Here is a 22,611-nt window from a genome sequence, read left to right on the forward strand (position 1 = left end):
ATTTTATGTTTAGCCGAACATGTAAATCTAAACATATATTTTGTGATTTATTAGAGAGTTAATTTTTTTGTTTATCCGTGTTGATACAAAGTAACAACTATCTACTGATCAAAATAGCCGGTAAATATAAATTAAATACAAGCTAAAATGTAAAGTATCTGGATAAGTTAGAATATAACAATGCTAATATTAGGGGGACCAGTTTTGCAAAAAAAAAAAAAAAATTGGATCCTCAGTTGCCATGAGCTTGCATCGATCGAACTGAGAAGACCCAAATGCTCAGTTCATCATGTTCGAACTGCAATACTCGATCCAGCTCAAGATGTACAATTCATCGCTTACTGAAGACCGTTCTACTTGATTTAATTATCTCGGTGTAAGCCTCACCATAATCAAACAACGAGAAGAGAAGACGCGGACACGACAACGCTCTGATGCGGTGGAGATGTGGTCACAACAAAATCTTAAGAACACTGATGTCTGAATAAAATCTCCTGAACATTTTTGTCTGGACCAAATCTCCTACACACTGCTATATGAATAATTTTCCACTTATAGAACAAAGCAGTAACACAAACGAATTACAAAACAAGAAATCTGATTATCGAACGACAATAAAATAAATAGAGAAGACACTAGAATATTATTGAAGATGAGATTATGTGTTTTGTGTACATTAAATATAGAAGGGGGAATAGAAGAATCAAAGAAAACTCAGATAAGAAAGCGAATTGGAGAAATAAAACAGATAAGAAAAAGGTGAAAGAATGGAGAAAGAGCATTAATAATTGTTTCTCTCTCTTCCAAATATTTGATCATCTTACGTAGAAGAAAGAGAAGGTATAGGGGCATCCATGTATTTTCGTAACAGTTAGAGGTGGGCTTCACGTTTGGGCCATCGGTTTTTCTATATGCGCTAATTTCTTCATCTTATAGTATTTAGTATGCAAATCGCTCAACATTTTATTCGTTCCAAATCATTTCCTGTACATAATTAAGTAAAAATAATTTTCCACTGAAACTTTTCATTTTACAAGCAAAGCAGAAAACACTACCCTATGGCATTTGATTCAATATAAAATTTAGGGGACATTCAAAAATATATTACTTATACATGTTCTGCAAGTAAATAATATTTTTACGTTTTTTATTCTTGAGTTTAGATATCTATAGCATATCTCAAAACCTCTTGTTCCAATCGCAGTTTAGAAATTACGTTGTGTTAATATATACTTGAACTTAGGGCTGAGCATTTTATCTGCTAAATTTTATTCAATTTGTTATTCTTTTCGATTCGATCCGAAAATTTCGGATATCTATAAACATTAGAAGCAAAGAAATATTAAAATTAATATCCGTTAAAACTGAAACAAATCATATATATTAATTTAGAAGAGGATATCTGTTCTGATCCGGAAATATATAAATACATATATATCTTGATTATATTTAGAGTTTTAAATGTATAGTTTATATAATTGTAATTCTAATATATGATTTGAAAAATTCTATTCGAATTATTACTTTTATAAAAGAAACATAAAAAAAAATTGATGACAATTATAACTTTTTCTTAAGTTTTTTTTTTGTTATTATAAATTTTAACTAAGTTTAAAATTTACAAAATATGTAGTTTCACTATCTCTTTTAATTTTAATTTTTTTATATCATGCAAAAAATGTTTTTAAAAACAAATTTGTATCAAATTTTCAAGATTATTTGTATTAATTAAAAAATAAGATATCTGTAAATATTCATATATATCCGAAAAATATCTATTTATTTTTTGGATATTCGATTTTTCGGATATTTGTATATTTCCGAAGTAAATCAAATCGAAAAATTAGATATCCGTAACATATGCGCAAATCATAAATAGTTCCAAAATTTGGATATCTGATCCGTGTCAGCCCATATCTAACTATTTTAAGTATTGTCGATGTTAGGATTAGTTTGTATCACAAATTCACAATTCATAACCAAAGTCATTTTAAGTTTTTAAGAATTTCTGACCGATAAAACTCATACCTGAAAAAAACCAACAACTAAACCAAACCCGATAAAATAAAGAAAAAATAAACCGAAACGGTAAACCAATCCCAAAATCTGAACGGTCCAAAAGCATTTGACCCCATAGAGGAAGAGAGAGAGCGTTGAAAAGAGTAAAAAGACGGTATTGACCTCCTCGTCTCGCGCAGATTGTTTCTCCTTGTTCAGCTCCTTCCTTCCTCTTCTCCTCCTCCGATTCTCCATACCCACCATGAACGAGAAAGCCAACGTCTCTAAGGAGCTTAATGCCCGCCACAGAAAGGTCTCTCTCTCTCTCTCGAAATCTCAATCTCAGATTGTTTTCTCGTTTTCTCCTAGCTTTACGGATTTGTAGTCGTATCTATTGTAATTCTCGTCGATGCTTGATCATGGATTACGAACGATCTTAATTCGATTGGATCTGTGTGTTTTAGGAGCTAGAGAATCTTCATTCTCCGTCGATTTCATGTGGTTAGGTGAGGTCCCGATCGTTTGAGCTAGGATTGTTCTTCGATTTGTCTTTTATGTGAGAATAGCTTATCACGATCACCACATCAAGGATATATGATCTCGTTCATATACATGTGGTAGCCTTTGAGTTGAATATCTAATGATGTGAACTTATCATGATGATTTGTGAACTTTGATTCATTTTGGTTTGTTGAGCATTCCTTGGTCTATTTCTTGAATATTTCGTTTTCGTTGTTTTTTTCTTTTGCAGATTCTGGAAGGGCTTCTTAAGCATCCAGAGAACAGAGAATGTGCTGACTGCAAAACAAAGTATTGTTTGTTTTTTTCGCACATGTGAAACTATCAGAGCATTGTGGGCTTCACATTTATTCTATATTCCATTTGCTTTGCAGAGGTCCAAGATGGGCTAGTGTTAATTTAGGTATCTTTATATGCATGCAATGTTCTGGGATCCACAGGAGTCTCGGTGTACACATATCCAAGGTCCTCTCTCACTTTCCTTTCTCGATGCTGCGTTTCAATAGAAGAAGCTCAGATCTTTGTTCAATGTTCTTTTAATTGTTAGACTCATTCCAATTGGCTCTGATTCTCTTCATCCTGTCAGTTTGTGTTTTTGCTAGTTTTTCATATTTGTACTTTCATCTTTTATTTCCATCTCAAGAATCACTTCTGTAGTTATGTAGCTGAGAAGCCTGACTTGAATGCACCAAATTGCTCTGCTTTCTGTGCTGCCCCTTCCCTGACTGGCTGACTTGGAAAAAAAAAAAAACTTTTGTCCAGTTTAGTAGTTTATGCCGGAACCTCAAACAATTATGTGCAAAAGTACATGATTAAGTTGTGACTTCTGATTTTTTATATGATGTGGGTCCTTCTAGTCAAGTCCATGTTAACCTTAGCAGCATAAGCGTACTTATTTATTCAAGCGAAACATCTGAGTTTTCGGCTTATGAGTGTAGGTTCGATCTGCCACTCTGGACACATGGCTCCCCGAGCAGGTTGCATTTATCCATTGTAAGTTTCTTTCAAACTTTAATTCTTTGTAGGCGCCTTCATTAGAGAGGGTTAGTTTAGTTTCACCGTGTAAAAGTACATATGGACAATATTTGCATGCAGCAATGGGAAACGAGAGAGCAAATAGTTACTGGGAAGCTGAGCTACCCCCAAATTATGATAGAGTTGGAATTGAGAATTTCATACGTGCAAAGTATGAAGAGAAGAGATGGGTTTCTAAAGGTGAAAAGGCTAGATCACCCCCAAGAGTGGAGCAGGAACGGCGGAGATCCGTTGAGAGGACAGTACCTGGATATGAGCATGGCCACAGTAGTAGTCCTGTAAATTTGTTCGAGGAGAAGAAAACTGTCCAAGCACCTAGAATAAGAAATAGTGTTGCTGCAACGAGGATAAGTCTTCCAGTGCCTCCCCAGGGACCTAATCAGGTACCAAACATACTACATGGACGATATTTTTTACTGAAGAAATTAGCACCTTTAGTTATCCATAGATAATGCATATGATGATGATGTCAGTCCTTTTATTCTTACATCTAGTAGACAACTTTGTTTCTAGAGCATCATAATCTTTCGAAGAGTGACTTTTCAATTTTACTAAAAGTATCCAAATCCTTGTTTTTCTGATACATTTTGCTATAAAATTGATAGGTTATAAAGCCACAGCAGAAAATAGAAACTGTAGCCGCTCCTGTGGAGACAAAGAAACCAACAGTAAATGTTGCACCGGCATCAGATCCTCCAAAGGTGGATTTTGCTACTGACCTCTTCAACATGCTATCAGTTGATGAGCCTGCTGCAAATACCTCAGAGACAGCAGCTCCTGCTGATGATAACCTATGGGCTGGCTTTCAGTGTATGTATCTTTATCTATGCATGATCATGATTATTGTGGCACATTTTTCATTATGTTACCCTTTCTTCTCTACAAAAATGCTGTAGATTAAAATATTAATTTCTCAATCCCACAGCGGCTGGAAGTGGTCAAACGGTTGAGAAAATTGTCACAGCAAAACCTGACGAGAACAGTTCTCCTCCAGCTACCGGGATCGAGGATTTGTTTAAAGACACGCCTAATTTTACAGCCCAACAAGCACCACAGAAAGATGTGAAAGGCGATATCATGAGCCTATTTGAGAAGGTAAACACAGAAGTCAATTATATATTCTCCTCATATATACGGCTTTCTTGGATCTACCTTTCTATTGATTCTCAGTTTTCCATATTTATTTTGGTGTATCGTTAAACTCACAAGTTACATATATAGTGAGTCTGTGTTCACTTACTCTGATTCTTTCAATTTCAACACTGGAAATATAACTCCTGTGTTTCATTTTTTTACAGTCGAATATGGTGTCGCCTTTTGCCATGCAGCAGCAACAGTTTGCTATGCTTGCTCAGCAGCAAGCCCTTTACATGGCTGCAGCAAAAGCTGCAGGAGGAACTCCAAACGGCGTGAATCAACAAGCTGTTGCTAATGCTCTTAACTTAGCATCTGCAAATTGGTCAAACAATGGTTACCAGATCCCTGGAATGACTAACCCAGGAGGTGGTCAACCTGATCTCCAGAAACTTATGCAAGTAAGATCTCCATTTTGCTTCTACTTTTTTGAGCAAGATTTAAATTACCCTTGACAAAGTTCTCACTGGTTCTTGCTCTATGTTAACTTTAGAACATGAACGCAAACATGAACATGAGACCTGTACAACCGCAAGAGAACACTCCTCAATATCCAATATCCAAGTATGTAAACAATACTGATTAAAAAGGAGGAATCTGTATCCCTCTCATTCAGTTTTCCCTTTGAAGAATAATTTTCTTAATGTACGTACTCTGAGATATATACTGATTTCTGATTGTATCATCTATAATGCAGTTTCTACACGACGAGTCAAGTCAACCACGTGGGGAACGGTATGACCCCAAACTCAACCGGTAAACCTCAGTCATCAACTGCAGCACAACAACCAACGGGCACCACACCATCTTCTCAGTCAGGCAAAGAGTTTGATTTTTCTTCCTTGATGGATGGAATGTTCACTAAACATTGATCAAGAGAGGGACCTTTTCTGAATTTTGTGCATCTTAAAATTTGTCATGTATTTGAAGAACTAAAAATATATATATACAATAACCCACGATCAGCTTTTTCATCAAACAATTCTTTTCGTTGAATTTTTTTGTTATAGTTTGGACTATGATTTACAAATAAACTGTAGGTAAAACACTGAAGCTGTAGGTTTATGTGAAAAGCTATATAACATGTAAACGTAAAATTCAAGCAGAACAATCAAGTTGTTGTTAACTACACCTAACTATTGTGAAGTATGCTTTGTTCTAGAAACCAAACTTGATAGTTGCTTTGCCTATGTAAAGATGGATACGTACGATTGCTTTTTGGAACTAAGCAAAGAAAACAAACGGCTAGAAAACCCGTTCAAACAGAAAGTTATCGACCTTTATTGGTAAGATCAATAAAGGCTACGTGTTGATGTTGAACTTGTTATGTATGGACGGCTGTTTAAGCGTTACAAAAGGTTTGAGTTTGGCATTGTTCGGGCTTTCGGTCAAATGGCTTAAATAAAAAACTCATTCATTCTCCTCTCCTTCACCACAAGTTTTTGTACCTCCCTCTCGCCAACCTTTGTTTACCTTTTTCCTTTTAAGATGTCATGTTCGTGAACCAATTCAATTGTAGATAAGATTATAGTTATTAATGTTTGGTTCTTAAATAGCCTTTTTATATAGTAGCAAACTAACGACTCAAAGACTGCGCGCGGGATAGTTAAGTTCGGCAATATGATAAAGACAACTTGTAAATGCCTTTTGTTCAAATCATCCAGTTAATATCTAATCTAATTAAGTTGTGTAGATTGGTTTTGTTGTTTTAGTCTTCTTAAATTCTTGTGAATCTTGCCATTTTAGGTCTGTCGCAATCAAGCTAATAAAACACGTAATATGATAATTAATGCAACACAGGAGACAAGTCAGACTCGACAGCCTTATTCATTTTGTTGTTTATAAAATATATATATATACACGTTATATATTTTAAGTTCTATAATCTATAAAGGATATACACAGCATTCTTTAACCAATAAGAAGAAGAGGATATACACAATATAGCCAACATGCATTCAAAATACAAGAAGATAAATCATTTTCAAGCAAAAAAAATCCAAAATGGTCGGTGTTTTTTTTGTTGACCTGTAATGCGATCTATATCTTTCATTGGTTTGAATTGTCAAATCAAAAATAGTAATAAACAAACTATGCATAGGCGCGTTATGCAAAACAAAATTGAACGCTAGAATTGAGAATGAACGAACGTATGCATATCCATCTCAATTATTTTTGTTTTCTTAGATCTGCATGTACTTATTTGAAGCATTTTTTACATATATCATAATTCTCATTCTCACTCTGAATTTCAAACTATTAATTTTATAATGTCAATGAATATGGCCTACAGCAATACCTAAAAATCATACCTTGGCTGTTTGGAATGTTATGGCAACTAACTCACACATTTCTCTATAATGACTATTTTCTCTTTAATTCTTTTAACTATCTTGTCATCGTTTGTTGTTTTTCTGCGAACCAACATCGTTTATTGTTCTATTTTAAAAAGAAAACCATTTTACCGTGTTATACTATGTTTTTGAGCCACCAATGTATCTCTATCCTGAAGTTTCTCTTTTGTCGTCTCTATATCCTGAAGACTCACAATCAGCTTAACTTTTGTTGCTAAGTGAAAAGAAAAATCAACGCTACGACTTGGTACGTACTTGGTAGATTCTCTCGCAATTCTATAATCTTTAAATGCCATACATACATTTATTGTCAAATCTTGTTGTAGTGTTAGGTATGGTCTAACTTCAAGCGAGAAAACCAAACCCAAACTGCCACGTGTAACTCAGATAAGCCTCCTAAACCATACCTTCTGTAAAGGTCCCACTTATGAGTCTGTAAAAGGCCAACACAATAGGGACCACATCTTAATTTTAATTTCATCACTTTATTAATAATTTAACATATATATACACACACCTCAGCTTCTTTTGTAGATAATAAGATCATCATCGCCTTGACAAAAAAAAAAATCATCATCACCATGCAGCTCCTCCCTACCTCTTCCTTTAAAACGACAGCCACCGTCGTCATCGCCGGAGTCTTCTCTGTTGCGGCGGCGGTGAGTTTAGCCGTTCCATCAGTTTCCCATTTTGCTGCTTCTTGCTTTCCGATCATTTACGATAGCACCATCTTCCTCCTTAAGCCACCGTATCTTTACCTAGTCATCAACTGTATCATCCTCTCCATCGTCGCTACATCCAAGCTCACGCATGAATCATGTTCCAGTACTGACGATCCTGATACGGTCGTACCGGTACCTACTTATATCGACGCCGGTTATCTAAACGTGGCGCACGTCGCCGGTTCTGATTATACCGGATTTGTGGAGAATGACGCGACGGTGAAAGATGTCCACGAAGTCATTGATAATGATAAGGTGATAGGAGAAGATGTAAAGACAGAGACGGAGAAGCCAAGAACGAGTAACGGTTTACCAGAACCGGAGACAGATAAACCAAAACTGAAAGATGGTTCGCTGGAGATTCCGGTTCTGAAGAACACGAGGAAACCACCTAGGTTCGGTCGGCAAAAGTCGCTTAAAGCTAGCCAAGAAAGTAAGAAGTCTGCGTTGGGAGTGACGAAGCCACCGAGGAGACAAGACACGCTGGAGACGACGTGGAAGAAGATAACTGAAGGACGCTCGACGCCGTTAATTAAGCACTTGTCGAAATCCGACAAGTGGCAAGAAAGGTCGCACGCGCGAAGCTCAAAGGAGAAGACGACCAAGTCTGAGAACTCTACGGAGGAGGAGACGTTGCAGAAAACGCGTCTGAAACGCGAGCCGTCGCCGGGTCAGGAGGAGCTGAACCGGCGCGTGGAAGCGTTTATCAAGAAGTTCAACGAAGAGATGAGACTGCAAAGATTGGAATCTTTGGCCAAGTATAATGAATTGGTGCTAAATGGAGGGACTCGTTTGTAAATAAATATTCTTGTTTTTTTCTTAGCTGTCGGAGAAGACTAGACGGCACCGGCACAGTCGCAAATGTTGACTCTTTTTAGAACCACTTAAAAGGTTTTTTTTTGTCTTCATGGGAAGATAAAATTGTATGTGTTGATTGTTTGTGTATGTATGTATCATGTATGATTGTTCTATTTATACTTTCAAAAAATCACATTAATCATGTGGTTTAAATGAAAGATATTGGGTAAACAGAGAGTAGACAGTGGACTAGTGATTGAATCCATTGTTTGTTTGCTTTCTTAGATTTTACATTCTATAAACAATATTATTATTACTATTTATAATACTACACATTTTGTTTTTTTGGCAGAAATGAGTATGTAATTCTCCTGTGTACACACTACACTCTACTACTCCGTCAAATAATAGGTTTAAAATTTCGAGAAACTGAATTATACATTTAGGTGTTTATTTGTTTTCCCTTCGAGGCAAAAATATCAAAACAAAATTATAGCTTCATTTTTTATTTTAATGTTCAATGTTTTTTAAAAGAAAACCATGCAACAACTCTGAAGCTATGAGAGCCTTTCATATAGTGATATACGGCTTGCAAAAATGCTTCCATCCCCAACCAGTTTGATCCGATACGGCTGCAAAATTTGACTTTTCGGAGATTAAATGCACACGCTAGTTATGGAAGATTGAGTAGAGAGTCAGATCGAGTTAACTACTCCTTGGAGAGAGGAGGGAAGACAACTGGTTTCATGAGTGTGTGTGTGTGTGTGTGTGTGTGTGTGTGAGAGAGAGAGAGAGAGAGAGAGAGAGAGAGAGAGAGAGAGAGAGAGAGAGAGAGAGAGAGAGAGAGAGAGAGAGAGAGAGAGAGAGAGAGAGAGAGAGAGCACTGAAACTAATGTAGCCAGTATATAACATAAATGAATTTGATGTACGTGGTTAGTGTAATCAGCAGTAGCTAAAGTTAGAACTGGCCTAGAAATTTAGAAGAATTTTATTTAACGTGATAAACAAATCTTAACAATAGTTAATAGAAAACACGAAGCCTTACATTGTTAACAAACCCGATCGAACTAGATAAACAAGTCTTAATTAAAGATAACATTAAAAGAAAACACAAGCCTTAACTTGGACATCCTTAACAAACCCTAACAATATAAAAGTCTTCACGATCGATAAGATAAACTGATATCTCATGTTTTTATAGCTTTTTAGCACTTGTTTGTAGTTCATCTTAATTATTTTAAGTTGCATTTAGATGTATATATTGCATTTGTGTGTTCATTTGCATTTGACAGGGTCTAAAGTGCACTTTTGAGAAGTCTCGGGCAAAATCGTGAGGTTATGGTTACAATTTATAAAGTACGGGGTCAGAAACGAAATTATCAAAACGCCAGGGACCACTGTGAAATTTCTAAGAGGTCTGGAATGTTCAATCGGAACTTTGGGGGTTAATTTGTGAGGACATATATGTAATATCAAGGGTTTTGAGGTCAAATCATGACTATCAGAAACGTGAAGGACCATATGTGAAAAACAGCTAAAGATCACCATTGTCGTTCTTCTTCACTTCGATCCCGACGATTCCGGCGGTTACCACGGCTTATTACGACGATGGCGATGGCCGAGAGCACGACGGAGTAGACGAATTGGGCGAGATATCCATTGGAGGAGCTGTCAAGCTTCTCGATCTGAAGCTTAGCCATGACGGAGATGATAACCGGAGTTGCAGAGGACGAGTCCGGTGCTGCTGGCTGGAACACGAACTGAACCACCACCACAAGCCAAGCCTGAGACGAAGAAGAAGAAGTTGGAGCTCGCGATTCAGGCCCGAGACATACATGATGATCCACGGCGGAGTTCGTAGTGGCAAGCGGAGATTCATGGCAGAGACTTGAGGGAGAACCGCGGATGGATGCAGACCGCTGCGAAGAACAGCGTTTCTAACGCGATCGTTTGGGTTTGCGATATGGAAAGTGCGATTGACGTTTTAAAACCAGCTTTTTATCCAAATTTAATTGGTTTAATCTAGGTTTGTCCGGTTAACCCGGTTTAATTTTAAAAGCCTATAAATAAGTATTTGAGGGCAAAATAACAAAATTTCTATATTTATAGCCCAACAAAAAGATATTTTAACCAAAAATTTCTACATTGATAGCCCAACTAGTTATCCACCTTCTTTAAGTTATTATAACTGAATATCAGAAAAAAAAAAAAAGTTAAGTAAGCTGCCTGCGTCACACTTTTACGTGTAAAATGTGTCGTGGATGGTTTCTTTTTGTTAAAGAACAAATGTTATAGCTAATATATAAAAATATATCGTGGGTATATTACCGATGATACAATCTTAGAGTTAGGTCTCTTTTTTTTAGTATTTTTGGCTAAATCGTTAGATCCGTTTCTTTTTGTTTATGTTGTTATTCGGTGGAAGACCTATCGATCATTTATAACCAAGAGAATGCTTTTTTTTTTAACAACCAAAACTCCAAAAGAACGCTTTATCGGTCATTCTAACCAAAAAATATATCAATCAATAAGAACTTATATTTTATCTTTTACTTTGTTAAAATGTTTTTCAAAATTTTAATTTTTTTTATTCGATAATATTTGGCGGATTGAAGCCTAACCGACTAATTCTGTGAAAATCTATCTATTGACGCTAAATAAATTTGGTTGTTCGTAACGAAAATTATGTCATTTAACCACACGAATAAATATATTTGAGATAGTAGATTTCGAATCCTAATTGCTTACCACCTACATCTATAAAAGTATCATTTTATTTTGTATCTATGAAAAAAATATTTTTTTATCTTGCATTTATGGAAAATCTTCATAAAGAATTTTTTTTCAGAAAATATTAACCAATAATAACAGTTTCATAATTTAAAATGTTAAAAACAATTATAGTTTCAACGTTTGGATTCTAAATTGATTTAGGATAATTAGATTGATTTAAACAAAAAAACAAAAATCCATAAATATATTTGTGTACAAAATATTAATTTAAACACACATAATTAAAGGTATATTGTTGGAAAAGTAAATTTTTTGCTATATATAAAAATGAACCATATGATACTGTAGTTGGAAAGAATATGTGGTACAAACAAAAGTTGGAAAGAATATAAAATGTAGCTACATACAGGCGTGGGCTTCATACCACACACAAATTTCTAGTTATAAAATGTGATATGCTCATTATCGAATATACAATTATATATGAATTTTCCAAAAGATAAATATACACTAATTTGATATTATTGCGATTATTACGTGTTTGTAGATACAATATCATAAAAGTTACCCTCATATATGTCAGATCTGGCAAAATAGATTTATAAGTAACATTTTTTGTAGAATATATTTTGAATAAGGATGATGAAAAATATTGCATGAAGACTTTTTTTGTGGGTTCTTACAAAACAGGTAATATTTGTATTTTTTTCATTCCGATCGTTTTCACTTATAATAGTAGAGCGTATTCTAGAATGAACTTAAATGTCCCTTGTCTTTATATGGAGGATTAAGACTTCCCACAATTAAAAATTTGAGAAAGAAAGACATGCAAGCAATGATGTAATGAAGTTTGAAAAATCTCAAATGAAAGACGAGAAAAGAAAAGTTTCTGGCCGCCGCTCTTCGTCTCCAGTGGCTTCCATAGCACTGGAGACGGATCTCTGTGTATTATTTCTGGTTTTTAACACACCTGTCTTTTACTCTTTTCTGCTTTATAGATCTTTCTTGTTCCGGGATGGGTTATTTCGTTGGCTTGAAGACGAGTGGATCCGTGTAGAGGCGCGTGGAGAGCTTATCCTTCGTGTGGTGGTGTTGAATCGTCGGTATGCAGAGGTTTAGATGTTCTTTGGTCAGTATTAGGTCGTGGGTGATCTGATTTATGTGCTGGCTTTTAGATCTGCGATTCTTTCGATGGAGTGTTTGGGTGATTTTGTGTTAATCTCTCCCCTCTCTGTTTTGGTTCACCTCCTCTGTTTTGCCTTGTTTTACCCATTCAACGGAGAGGATGTATCTTCTAAATCCTTGATTGACATTGATTTCTCTAGTTGCTCTTCATCTTCAGTGGGATAGTGGTGTTTTGGCGAGTCCGTAAGCAGACCAGAGTTAGCATCTCTATTGTGAAGAAGTTGGTTGGTGTCACCTCTCCTTTCTCAGTCGTGAAGGAGTCCTTGCTGCATCTCTTGATAAGTGTTTGTCTCCTCCGGACTTGTTCGTTGAGTTCATAATACCTCGGTGGCTTCTTTTTGAAGGTTTGAAGCAGTATAACGAGGTTGAGGCTTGGGTTCATTCAGATGAAGATGTGGTTGTTAGGAGGGTTTGTCCCGGGTGTTGGTTATTGGTTCTTGGTTCGGTGTTGGTGTGTGTGTTTGATGCTATTCGGCGTGGTTCTGGCTTTTCATCTTGAACAGGAGGTTCAGGTGAGTTTCGGCTGCTTCGTCCTTTTCGCCGCTTATTCGTTTGGCTGACTGCGATCTTCGCTGGTTTTCCGGTTGGTTTAAGCCTCGGCTTTTTATCTTTGTTCTCTTAAGGGTTGTAAGAAGGTCTAGTTGTAGAAATTTGCATTAGTTTAAAATTATGTTTCAGTGTCTTCTTGTTGCCCATGTTTGGACTTTAGTTTTCCTGTTATGGGATAAGTTTCCGGGGAGTTCATCGTGTTCCGCCGGCTGAAGTTGTATTTCATCGAATGTTTAATATAATCTATTGACGGAAAAAAAAAAAGATGGTAGCTGATTAACGAATTGACATACGAAAAGACTTGAAAATTGATAGTTTGTTGTATGATAAGACTTGCATAATTGATAGTCGCAAATTTTAAAGAGACCAAATATATTTTGAAACAAGAAGCCACATTATAGTTTTCTAAAATTGATTATATTAATGATACTAAGAAGCCACATTATTTTGAAACTGATTTAATATTGGTTTGTTGGGACAATCAGGCAATAACATTATCTACCAATAGTAGCGTCTAGTATATCTTTTAGTTGAGAAATTAAATATTATTTGACCAGATTAACATGAAATTTTGTCGTCTCACTAATTATTATCATTATTCTTTGAACTCTGGTAGGGATCTAAAATTCTAAATAATTTCGTTTTTCGTACAAACTTCTCCAAATACGATCAAGTAGTAACAAATTACTTTAATTTCAAGTTACAAAAAAAGAAGAAGATTACTTTAATTTTATAAATCTATTTAGTAAGTTTATACTAGTAAAAAACAAAGAGTTTGAATCGAAACCTAAATAAATTTATAATGAATGAGAAATGCGGAAGAGCCAATTTTTTAAATACCGGTTTTAACATCATTATAATTAATGTTAAAAAAACATCATTATAATTAAATTTTCAAATCCTGGTATCTCAATCTAGAGATCGAATCATTCAACCAGTATATTAAGAACCGATTGACGTCTTCTGCATATATAATGGACTTTTTTACCCAAAAATATATAATGGACTTTTTTTTTTTAACATAAATAACGGACTTGTTCTTGAAAAAGCTTTGAAAAAGCTTTGTATTTTGCCGGTTCTATAAACTTATAGTAAAGCGACTGTTTTCTCAAAAACTTTCTAAGCATTTTATTATCGACGCACAAAACCAAACTACTTCTCAAAGGCTTAGTACTTGCAGGTTATATAACTTATACGCCACCTATTTCATATTAAGTGTTATTTTAAATTTTAATTTTTTTTTATTTTACATTTTCAATGCATTTATTTTATGAATTTTCTAATTTACCTTTAAGCTTTTAAATTATTAGTTAACAAAACAAAACAAAATAATATATTAAGTAGAAGTAAAACAGAAAATTAATGGTTTGTTTATCTGTGAAAAAAATTAAAATGATAATTTTGTGAAACAAAAGAAAAAATAAACAATATTAACAGTTTGTAAAATAATATTTACAGTGGAATCAAAACGTTTATATCAATTAAATATTAACTACTCTTTCCGTTTCAAAAAATACGTGTTTTAGAGAAAAAATGTTTAAAAAAAAAATACTTTTTTAATATTTTGATGCATTTTTTCAATTAATAATAGTTAATTGTAAATTACATAAAAATTAATTAATTTATTGGTTTAAAACTATAAAAAATAGATAATCATAAAAATTATGCACTTAATACTGCAATTTAATATGTTTTATTAGATGAGGTCTGGACTCCAACATCACTTGTGACTATTTTCCAGCTCTTCGACATTGTCGTGAAGACTATACCGACGCATTCAAGCAACGTCTCGAATTCGCTGTCATCTTCTTTTGAAAACCTATCTTATTTAGTTTATTTATATGTTGTAGTTTATGCTTATTGCCAAAAAGGATGGATAATTCCCCTTTCCCTTGTATTGAAGAAGATAAAGATTGAATGAAAGTTAGTTGTCGTTTTGGATTTGTGTATACAGATTAAAGAAATACTTAATTTTATATTTTTTAATATAAAAACATAATTACGTATACGCCTAACCATATTTCAACCAATATAAAATTAAATTACAAAATAAAATTAATAAATTTGGTATTGAAAGTCTAAAACGACACTTATTTTGTAGCGAAAAAATTTCTCTACAACGACGCTTAATATGAAACGGATGGAGTATCATTTTAAATCAGAGAGAATCTATATTATTAAAACTGAAGTACATTTTGGTACTGTTTGGGAATTTAAATAGTAGATTAAATGAAAGTTGTTTGAAAACAAGGATAACATATTAAATGTTTTTTTTTTACATATTTAGTCACTGTATTTTTTTCTCATTTACAGATTAAATGAGAATTGTTTGGAAACACGGATATAAGATTACATATTTCTTTTTATTTACACATTTAGCCATTGCATTTCTTTCTTATTTATAAATCTGTCACTTTATTTAAAATCAAAAAATTAAATTAATTACAATGAATTGTTATTTCTTTTTGCTGAAAATAAAAACACAAACTATAATATATAGTATATATTAATCTGCTGCAATACAATTTTCAAGAAAACAAAATATCATAAAATTAATAATAATTCAAAAAAACTTACTGTAAAAATTAAATTATTTTTAAATAAATAAACAAAAAATCAATAGGTTAATATATAAATATTACAATTACATCAAATTGCATCAAGTTATAAAATTATAAATATAATATTACGTACAGATAAAAAATTATTATCAAACATCTATATTATAATATATTATACTCTAAATATACAAAACATAAAAATATAAATGAACATTTTATAAAATCAATGGTTTATAAATTTACATTGAATGCAAGTTAAATCTAACATCCGCACGGAAATCTAGTATTTATTAATACAGATTGGTGAACTGTCTTGAATATTTCATATTTCGCATTGAAATTTAATTCTCTCAATTTAATAGCAAGTTATTAACATATAATCCAATATTGAAGTGTTCCGAATATTTCATTTTTCACCTTTTTAACAGATAATCCAGTGTTACTGGAAAAAATATTCAGTTAATGATACCGGCGGTATTACTGTATCAGCAAGTTAGCTCTCACTCACTTTCAGACACATTTATAATAGTATAGTTGTCATTTAATTACACACTCGTGTATTTTGACTGGAACTATTGCTTGTTCCTTACGTTTGTTGCACTACAACGACCTTTGTCGTTAATTCACCTAACTAGGTAAAAACAAAAGTACACGTCTTTTTTTAAAACTGGCCTAACAAAAGTAAATGTCTTAGATTATCAGTTATATGCATGCTGTGTAATAGAATTGCTAGTCATATATATATAAAAAATTATCATTTTTACTATTATTTCCACTTAATAGATTATATGAGAATAAAAAAAATACCATTTTCGAACTTTTATAGAAGACAATTATGATGAAAATAAATTATATATATATACATATTCTATTATAAATAATTTCCTTTAATAATATTACGAACAATCTTTCTATTTTCGTTTTATGTTATTAACACTCTTTTAAACCAAATGAATTGGCCTATTTGCAAAATTATTAGAATATTTAATAAATAAATAAAATATCACATCTTCAAATTTTGCTGAAAGATAATTATTTTTAAAAGGATTTAAATTACATGGTATATTTTTGCTTTAGAAAATATTCAAGTATATGAGTTCAGAAAACTTTTAATTATTAATTTTTTTTTTGTAGAATGTCGTACTCAAATAAATTGTTGAATCAAAATTGAATAAATAAACAGACTCAATTCTGGCTGAATAGGAAATCTAAACTGAATTTCAACAGTTTTAGTCCATAACGATACAATAATTTCAAATTTTATCAATAAAGAAAACTTCAAAAAGTCATGTCAGTTCCATTTAGTTTTTTTATAAACATTTTCCTTGTTTTTAATATTCCTGTTAATAAATTTTTTAGTTGTGTTTTCTTTTATCCAAATAACATAAATAATAAGAGGGAACTGTTTATAAACACTAAAAACGAATTTAAAAACGAAAATATATTTTATATAGAATGTGATTTCATAAAAAAAAAATTCAAAAAATAATCTTCAAATTAAGAAAATAAATAATATTCTCTTTAAAACTTAATTTAAGCAACATAAAATATATTTCCAAAGTAATAAATATTTTTTATATCTATCTACTTTCTTTGATGAAATTTTTTTTTTATATAATGTGATTTCAATGGAAAAGAAAGTTCAAAAATAATCTGATATTAATTAAGAAAATTATTTAAAATATTACAAAATATACTTAAACGTCTAAGATGAAGAACTGAACTAATGTGATAAATTAAACTTATTCAATTTAGCTTTATTAGAATATTAAAATAATTATACTTCAATTTGAATTTGAAAAAATATGTAACTCAACATTCTCACAAAATGAGTAATTCAACAAGTTTAATTTCTTCTATCTGAAATAAAATAATTAACAAAATAAAATATATATTTTTTATAATAATATTTTACTTATTTTATAGATATAAATTATTAAATCAAAACATATTAGTTTTAAAAAATTATTAACCAATTTTCACAATTTAGTTCTTTTATAAAATTATATATAGGGATGAGATTTGAAAAATTTTATCGTTACATTTATTTATACAGTTTTGAGTCAAACACTTTAGTTAATTTGTTATTTTATTCTTAAAATAATAAATATTAAATTATACATAATTTTAATATAATATATTTACATATCTAAGACAACAACCAAACTAATGCAAGTAAAAAACTAATAAAAAATTTATCTATTTAGAACAAACAATATTATATTTGAATTCAGAGGAGTAAATACAATCCAATATATCCAAGTGATAACCAAACCGACTAAATATTACATATCTAAAATTATATTTCTAATTAAAATAAGATAGTATTATAAAATAAATTAAAATTAAAACTAAAATATCAATCACTTAGTACAATATATTTAATTTATAAATATTATATATGTGCATGGGTACATGATTACCACCTAGTATAGTTTCGTATTGTATGCATCTATGTATATGATCAATATAAAATGTACTAACAATAAATTGATTTTGTGGTTAAACTCTTTGGTTACCTTCAATATAACAATCAGAGATTTTAGCAACAAAAAAAAACATAAAAATCAGAGATCATAGATTTGATTCACTGGAAGGATTTTTTTTTTGAGCAGCTAAGCAATTTTCTCTTTAAAAAGAGAAATTATATAGTTTGGGTTTGCCGAGACATGCGCAATTCGCTTATGAGCCTAGAATTTTATAATCACAAAAATATAATAAATGTAATCATTTTTTGACAAAATAATAAATGTTATCATGCCTACAATATGTTTCATTTTCGTCTCTAGTAATATTATAACTACGTATCGATATGCGTATTGCTATTTAAGTAAAACTAATTTATGATATAGGGATGTCTGTGACTGATGGTGAACACTAAACATGCACGCAACAGAGTTATCTTGCATTTACCGGAAAAAAAAAAAACAGTTCTATCTTGCTAACTGTTTGATGATTTGAGACAAAGAGACCAAAACAAATTAGAACCTTCCCAATTTATATTATCACACATCCACATAGACCATTGAGATTTTGCCAAGTGCTTGATCAGAATTAAGCCATTAACAAAGATGGTTTAGTCTCATATTTTTTGTTTGTTTTGTCTGTTTGGTCAGAGATCTTTGTTGTTAACGTCTTAAAAAAAAGTTACACACCTAATTTTTTTTGTCAACAAAATAAGCTGTTCTTTTCTGCTTCTTTTTTCTCCGTATATCATCAAGAAAAGACACGTATTTAGATGGATAATGGAAGGGCGGTACCGAATCACCTTGACTTGACTTTGCGTATACCACATATATATACATACATATTCATGAAAGAAACATATTTTCTTTGTAATCAAGTTCTCAAACTATTAGCTCCTTTTATTTTTTTCTAGCTTCCTCAACAAATAACATTTCTAAAGAGATGGGAAAATCTTCAAGCTCGGAAGAAAGTGAAGTGAAGAAAGGACCATGGACTCCAGAGGAAGACGAGAAACTCGTCAGCTATATACAGGCGCACGGTCCCGGTAAATGGCGAACCCTTCCCAAAAACGCCGGTAAGTTACTACCACTTTAGTTATAAGAATCTAGCTACCACCCTTAATATATATACGTACGCACAAACCCTAGCTAAGATCTATAGCCTACGATTGTGTTCTTGCGTTTTGTGTTCACGCTTGTGGTCTAAAATTTACGAATAATCATTAGCATTTTATCATGTTAAGTGTCAACACATGCGCATGTAAACATACGCGCAAACCGTAGCTAAATCCTCTAAGCTTCAATCATTTTCTTGCGTTTTATGTTTACATTAACACTTGTCCTTAAAATTTAATAATTATAATAATAAAGATTAGTATGTTACATCATATGAATGTCTACGTTAGTATTACCTTTAAATTAATCATGGTTCTATTTCCATTTTCTTGTTGTAAATCTTGAAAAGGGTTAAAAAGATGCGGGAAGAGTTGTAGGTTGCGATGGACGAACTATCTAAGACCCGATATTAAGAGAGGAGAGTTCTCTCTTCAAGAGGAAGAGACTATCATTCAACTCCATCGTCTTCTTGGAAACAAGTTAGTCTTTCTTCAAATTTTTTTTTCATCTCATTTTAGTTTATAATTATTTAGTGATTATCGTGTGTAAATATTATTTAAACTAAACAAGTGACATAGTTTTCCACTACTACACCTACTTCGTTGGACTTCCATGTCCTTTATTTTTCTGAAAAAAATACTAGTTGCATATTTTATGTAATTCAACTAAAAGACAAGAACATAAGCACTATACCAAAGTCAAATGTCTAAAGTTAAGCTTGCGATCTAGAACTGTTTACGAAACCAATCCATATCTTAGCAAGTCAAAACTTTTTCATTCCATTATATTTTAAAAATCTAACTTGTTTTTTTTCTCCTCTGTGTGTAGATGGTCTGCCATTGCTATTCACTTGCCAGGAAGAACAGATAACGAGATAAAAAATTATTGGAACACTCACATAAAAAAGAAACTCTTACGAATGGGGATTGATCCGGTGACTCATTGTCCCCGGATTAATCTTCTTCAACTTTCCTCGTTTCTCACCTCATCTCTCTTCAAATCTATGTCACAACCAATGAACATTCCGTTTGGTCTCGCTAATCCAAGTATTAATCACGAACTCTTGCATCAACTCAATACCTCTCTCAGCAATGTTCAAACCGAATCATACCAACCTCACCAAGCAAACCAACAGCTTCAAAACGACAACCAAACCAGTTTCACCGGTTTGCTCAACTCAACACCACCGGTTCAATGGCAAAACAATGGAGAATGCTTGGAAAATTATCTCAATTACACCGGTTCTGGTGACCAATCTATTAACCAGGCCCCTCTAACGGGAAACTACTCATCGGCCATTAATGACGGTGAGAATTATAAGGTCGGGTGGAATTTCAGTTCTTCAATGCTACCGGGAACTTCGTCTAGCAGCTCGACTCCGTTGAATTCATCTTCCACGGCTTTTATCAATGTTGGAAGCGAAGATGACAAAGAGAGTTACGGAAGCGACATGTTGATGTTTCATCATCATCATCATGATCATGATAATAATGCTTTGAATCTATCATAATATGTTACTTCTTCTTCTTGATCCTACTTGTTTTTTTTTTTTTTAATTGAGGTTTGTAATTGTGTTACATATTTGAAGAATTTGATCTTTTTTTTATCTTAGATACGTTATGCTTTAATTTTTCTTCTAGTATCTTATAAAAAAATAGTCCGAAGAATTTTACGCTTGTTTACTCTCAAAAGGTCAGAAGATGTATTTTATTTAAAGAATGTAAATTTTTTTTCCATTTGAACAAATCATCTTTAATTTTGATAGTTAAGAATACAGTTAATGTAGCAGGACATAAAAATGATTAGATGTAACTGGTCCTTTACTTATAAAAGGTTAGTTATCAACTTATCATGCATTCTTTCGATAATTTAATATATATATATAAGGAAAAAAAGAAAAATAAATGATAAACTTGTATTCCCGTGCATAATGTCCAATACAGCTTTAAGATAGCTTTCAATAGTGATCAATTAAAAGTAAATGTGTATAAGAAATTAAATTATGAGATCTATAGTCAACGTTGCGCGAGACACCAGACCCCAATTATAAATCTGTTCATACAGACTTGTATGAGATGTATAGTCAATCTTTGTTCCATCAATTATTATTCAAGTTGCATCTATTACTTAACATTAAAGGCATAACTTAAGGAAAAAATGACTGCTAACTACAGAAACGAAACATCAACTACATGGTCACACAGCTGACAAATTTATTGTATCAAAACTACACAAACTATATGATTCATATGATAACATCCATAAACTATTATATGTTATAAGGCTAACACCACCAATATAATTTTAATGGCTTAAAATGTGTTGGACTTGGAATCCAACAACTTCTAATGATGTTTTGACATTTTCTCATATGTTATTGCTTCTATAACTTTGCATTTGAATGCTTGATCGGTGTATTTATTTTGTTTTTGATCTTCTATATGCCTTATAAGTGCTAAACCAGCTTGCACTTCCATAGAACCAAATCATAAGCTCGCATATGACGATACTCCATTTATTTTGGATCCGACATTTTACAGGCGATTGGTGGTCTTCTTGCGTACTTGTATATAAGATATAACTTTTGTCAATAGGAAAGTTTCTCTAAAATGATTTTTTAATTATTTATTTATATTTATATATCTATTGAGTAAAGGTATAAGAATTTTTACCTCTTTAGTAAAACCTCTTTTAGTAATTTTGTTTATTGTATGCTCTTTGATATAAAAAAAAACTCATTTGCCCCTAAAAAGTCACATCTTCCGCTACATAGGTCCTGTTCGTTTGTACATCTGGAAGATGCATCCAGATGGTCCATCTAGATGTCTTATCCAGATGCTTTATTTGGGTGTTGTTCGTTTCTTCATTTCGTCCATGCATACATATGAATCATTTGAATACAGCTATGTTGATTTTTTTAACTTGCATCTGCATCCAAGTGAACTTGTTAATAAAATGACAAAAATATTTTTTTTTTATGTTTCGGCGAAAAAACAACATTTTTTCGGTTTTGACGGAAAATAAGTTTTTATTGGATTGGCGGAAAATACGTTTTTGCAGTTTGGCGAGAAAAGTACATTTTGCGATTTTGGCAGAAAATGTGTTTTGACGAAAAGTACATTTTGCGGGTTTGACATAATTTTTTTTTCGCGAGTTTGGAGGGAAAATGCATTTTGCGGTTTTGGCGGGAAATGTGCATTTTTGCGTTTTTGACGGGAAATGTGCATTTTTGCATTTTTGGCAGAAAATGTATTTTTTTGCGATTCATTTTCCGGTTTTAGCGGGAAATATGTTTTTCCGGTTTTGGTGGGACAATGGGGTTTTTTTCGGTTTCGGCGGAAAAATAATTTTTCTGGTTTCGGCGAAAAAATATATTTTTCCGGTTTTCACAGGAAAGTTGTGTTTTTCCGGTTTAGGTGTAAATATGCTTTTTACGGTTTGG

At 32.4% G+C, this 22,611-nt stretch overlaps 3 protein-coding genes across 4 annotated transcripts; all 3 read left to right on the forward strand.

Annotated features, from left to right (window-relative positions):
• Positions 1-2,088: 2,088 nt before the first annotated feature.
• On the forward strand, positions 2,089-5,682 carry LOC103857044 (ADP-ribosylation factor GTPase-activating protein AGD5). 2 transcript variants are annotated; one of them, XM_033286110.1, is made up of 11 exons: positions 2,186-2,311; positions 2,463-2,504; positions 2,750-2,808; positions 2,892-2,982; positions 3,456-3,510; positions 3,613-3,935; positions 4,158-4,362; positions 4,478-4,647; positions 4,851-5,087; positions 5,180-5,250; positions 5,384-5,682. In XM_033286110.1, the coding sequence occupies exons 4-11, from the start codon at positions 2,935-2,937 to the stop codon at positions 5,556-5,558; spliced, it is 1,284 nt and encodes a 427-aa protein (XP_033142001.1). In that variant the 5' UTR covers positions 2,186-2,311; positions 2,463-2,504; positions 2,750-2,808; positions 2,892-2,934; the 3' UTR covers positions 5,559-5,682. The 2 variants fall into 2 exon arrangements, with proteins under 2 accessions (XP_009132442.1, XP_033142001.1); XM_009134194.3 differs by lacking the exon at positions 2,463-2,504 and having other exon boundaries at positions 2,089-2,311.
• A 233-nt stretch (positions 5,683-5,915) lies between these two features.
• Positions 5,916-8,879, forward strand: LOC103857045. The gene has a single exon (XM_009134195.2). The coding sequence runs from the start codon at positions 7,622-7,624 to the stop codon at positions 8,558-8,560; it is 939 nt and encodes a 312-aa protein (XP_009132443.1). The 5' UTR covers positions 5,916-7,621; the 3' UTR covers positions 8,561-8,879.
• Positions 8,880-15,629: 6,750 nt separating this feature from the next.
• On the forward strand, positions 15,630-21,893 carry LOC103857046 (transcription factor MYB102). The gene is made up of 3 exons (XM_009134196.2): positions 15,630-19,129; positions 19,519-19,648; positions 19,998-21,893. The coding sequence occupies exons 1-3, from the start codon at positions 18,997-18,999 to the stop codon at positions 20,677-20,679; spliced, it is 945 nt and encodes a 314-aa protein (XP_009132444.1). The 5' UTR covers positions 15,630-18,996; the 3' UTR covers positions 20,680-21,893.
• The last annotated feature ends 718 nt before the right edge of the window (positions 21,894-22,611 follow it).

Source organism: Brassica rapa, chromosome A03, assembly GCF_000309985.2.
Source record: "Brassica rapa cultivar Chiifu-401-42 chromosome A03, CAAS_Brap_v3.01, whole genome shotgun sequence".
Lineage (NCBI taxonomy): Eukaryota > Viridiplantae > Streptophyta > Magnoliopsida > Brassicales > Brassicaceae > Brassica > Brassica rapa.

Bases quoted from the DNA above. Each gene is read 5' to 3' on its own strand.
- LOC103857044 (XM_009134194.3), top strand. From the start codon at position 2,261: ATGAACGAGAAAGCCAACGTCTCTAAGGAGCTTAATGCCCGCCACAGA. The intron at 3,936-4,157 runs GTACCAAACATA...TAAAATTGATAG, and splicing joins CTCCCCAGGGACCTAATCAG to GTTATAAAGCCACAGCAGAA. The intron at 5,088-5,179 runs GTAAGATCTCCA...TGTTAACTTTAG, and splicing joins ATCTCCAGAAACTTATGCAA to AACATGAACGCAAACATGAA.
- LOC103857045 (XM_009134195.2), top strand. From the start codon at position 7,622: ATGCAGCTCCTCCCTACCTCTTCCTTTAAAACGACAGCCACCGTCGTC.
- LOC103857046 (XM_009134196.2), top strand. From the start codon at position 18,997: ATGGGAAAATCTTCAAGCTCGGAAGAAAGTGAAGTGAAGAAAGGACCA. The intron at 19,130-19,518 runs GTAAGTTACTAC...AATCTTGAAAAG, and splicing joins AACCCTTCCCAAAAACGCCG to GGTTAAAAAGATGCGGGAAG. The intron at 19,649-19,997 runs GTTAGTCTTTCT...CTCTGTGTGTAG, and splicing joins CATCGTCTTCTTGGAAACAA to ATGGTCTGCCATTGCTATTC.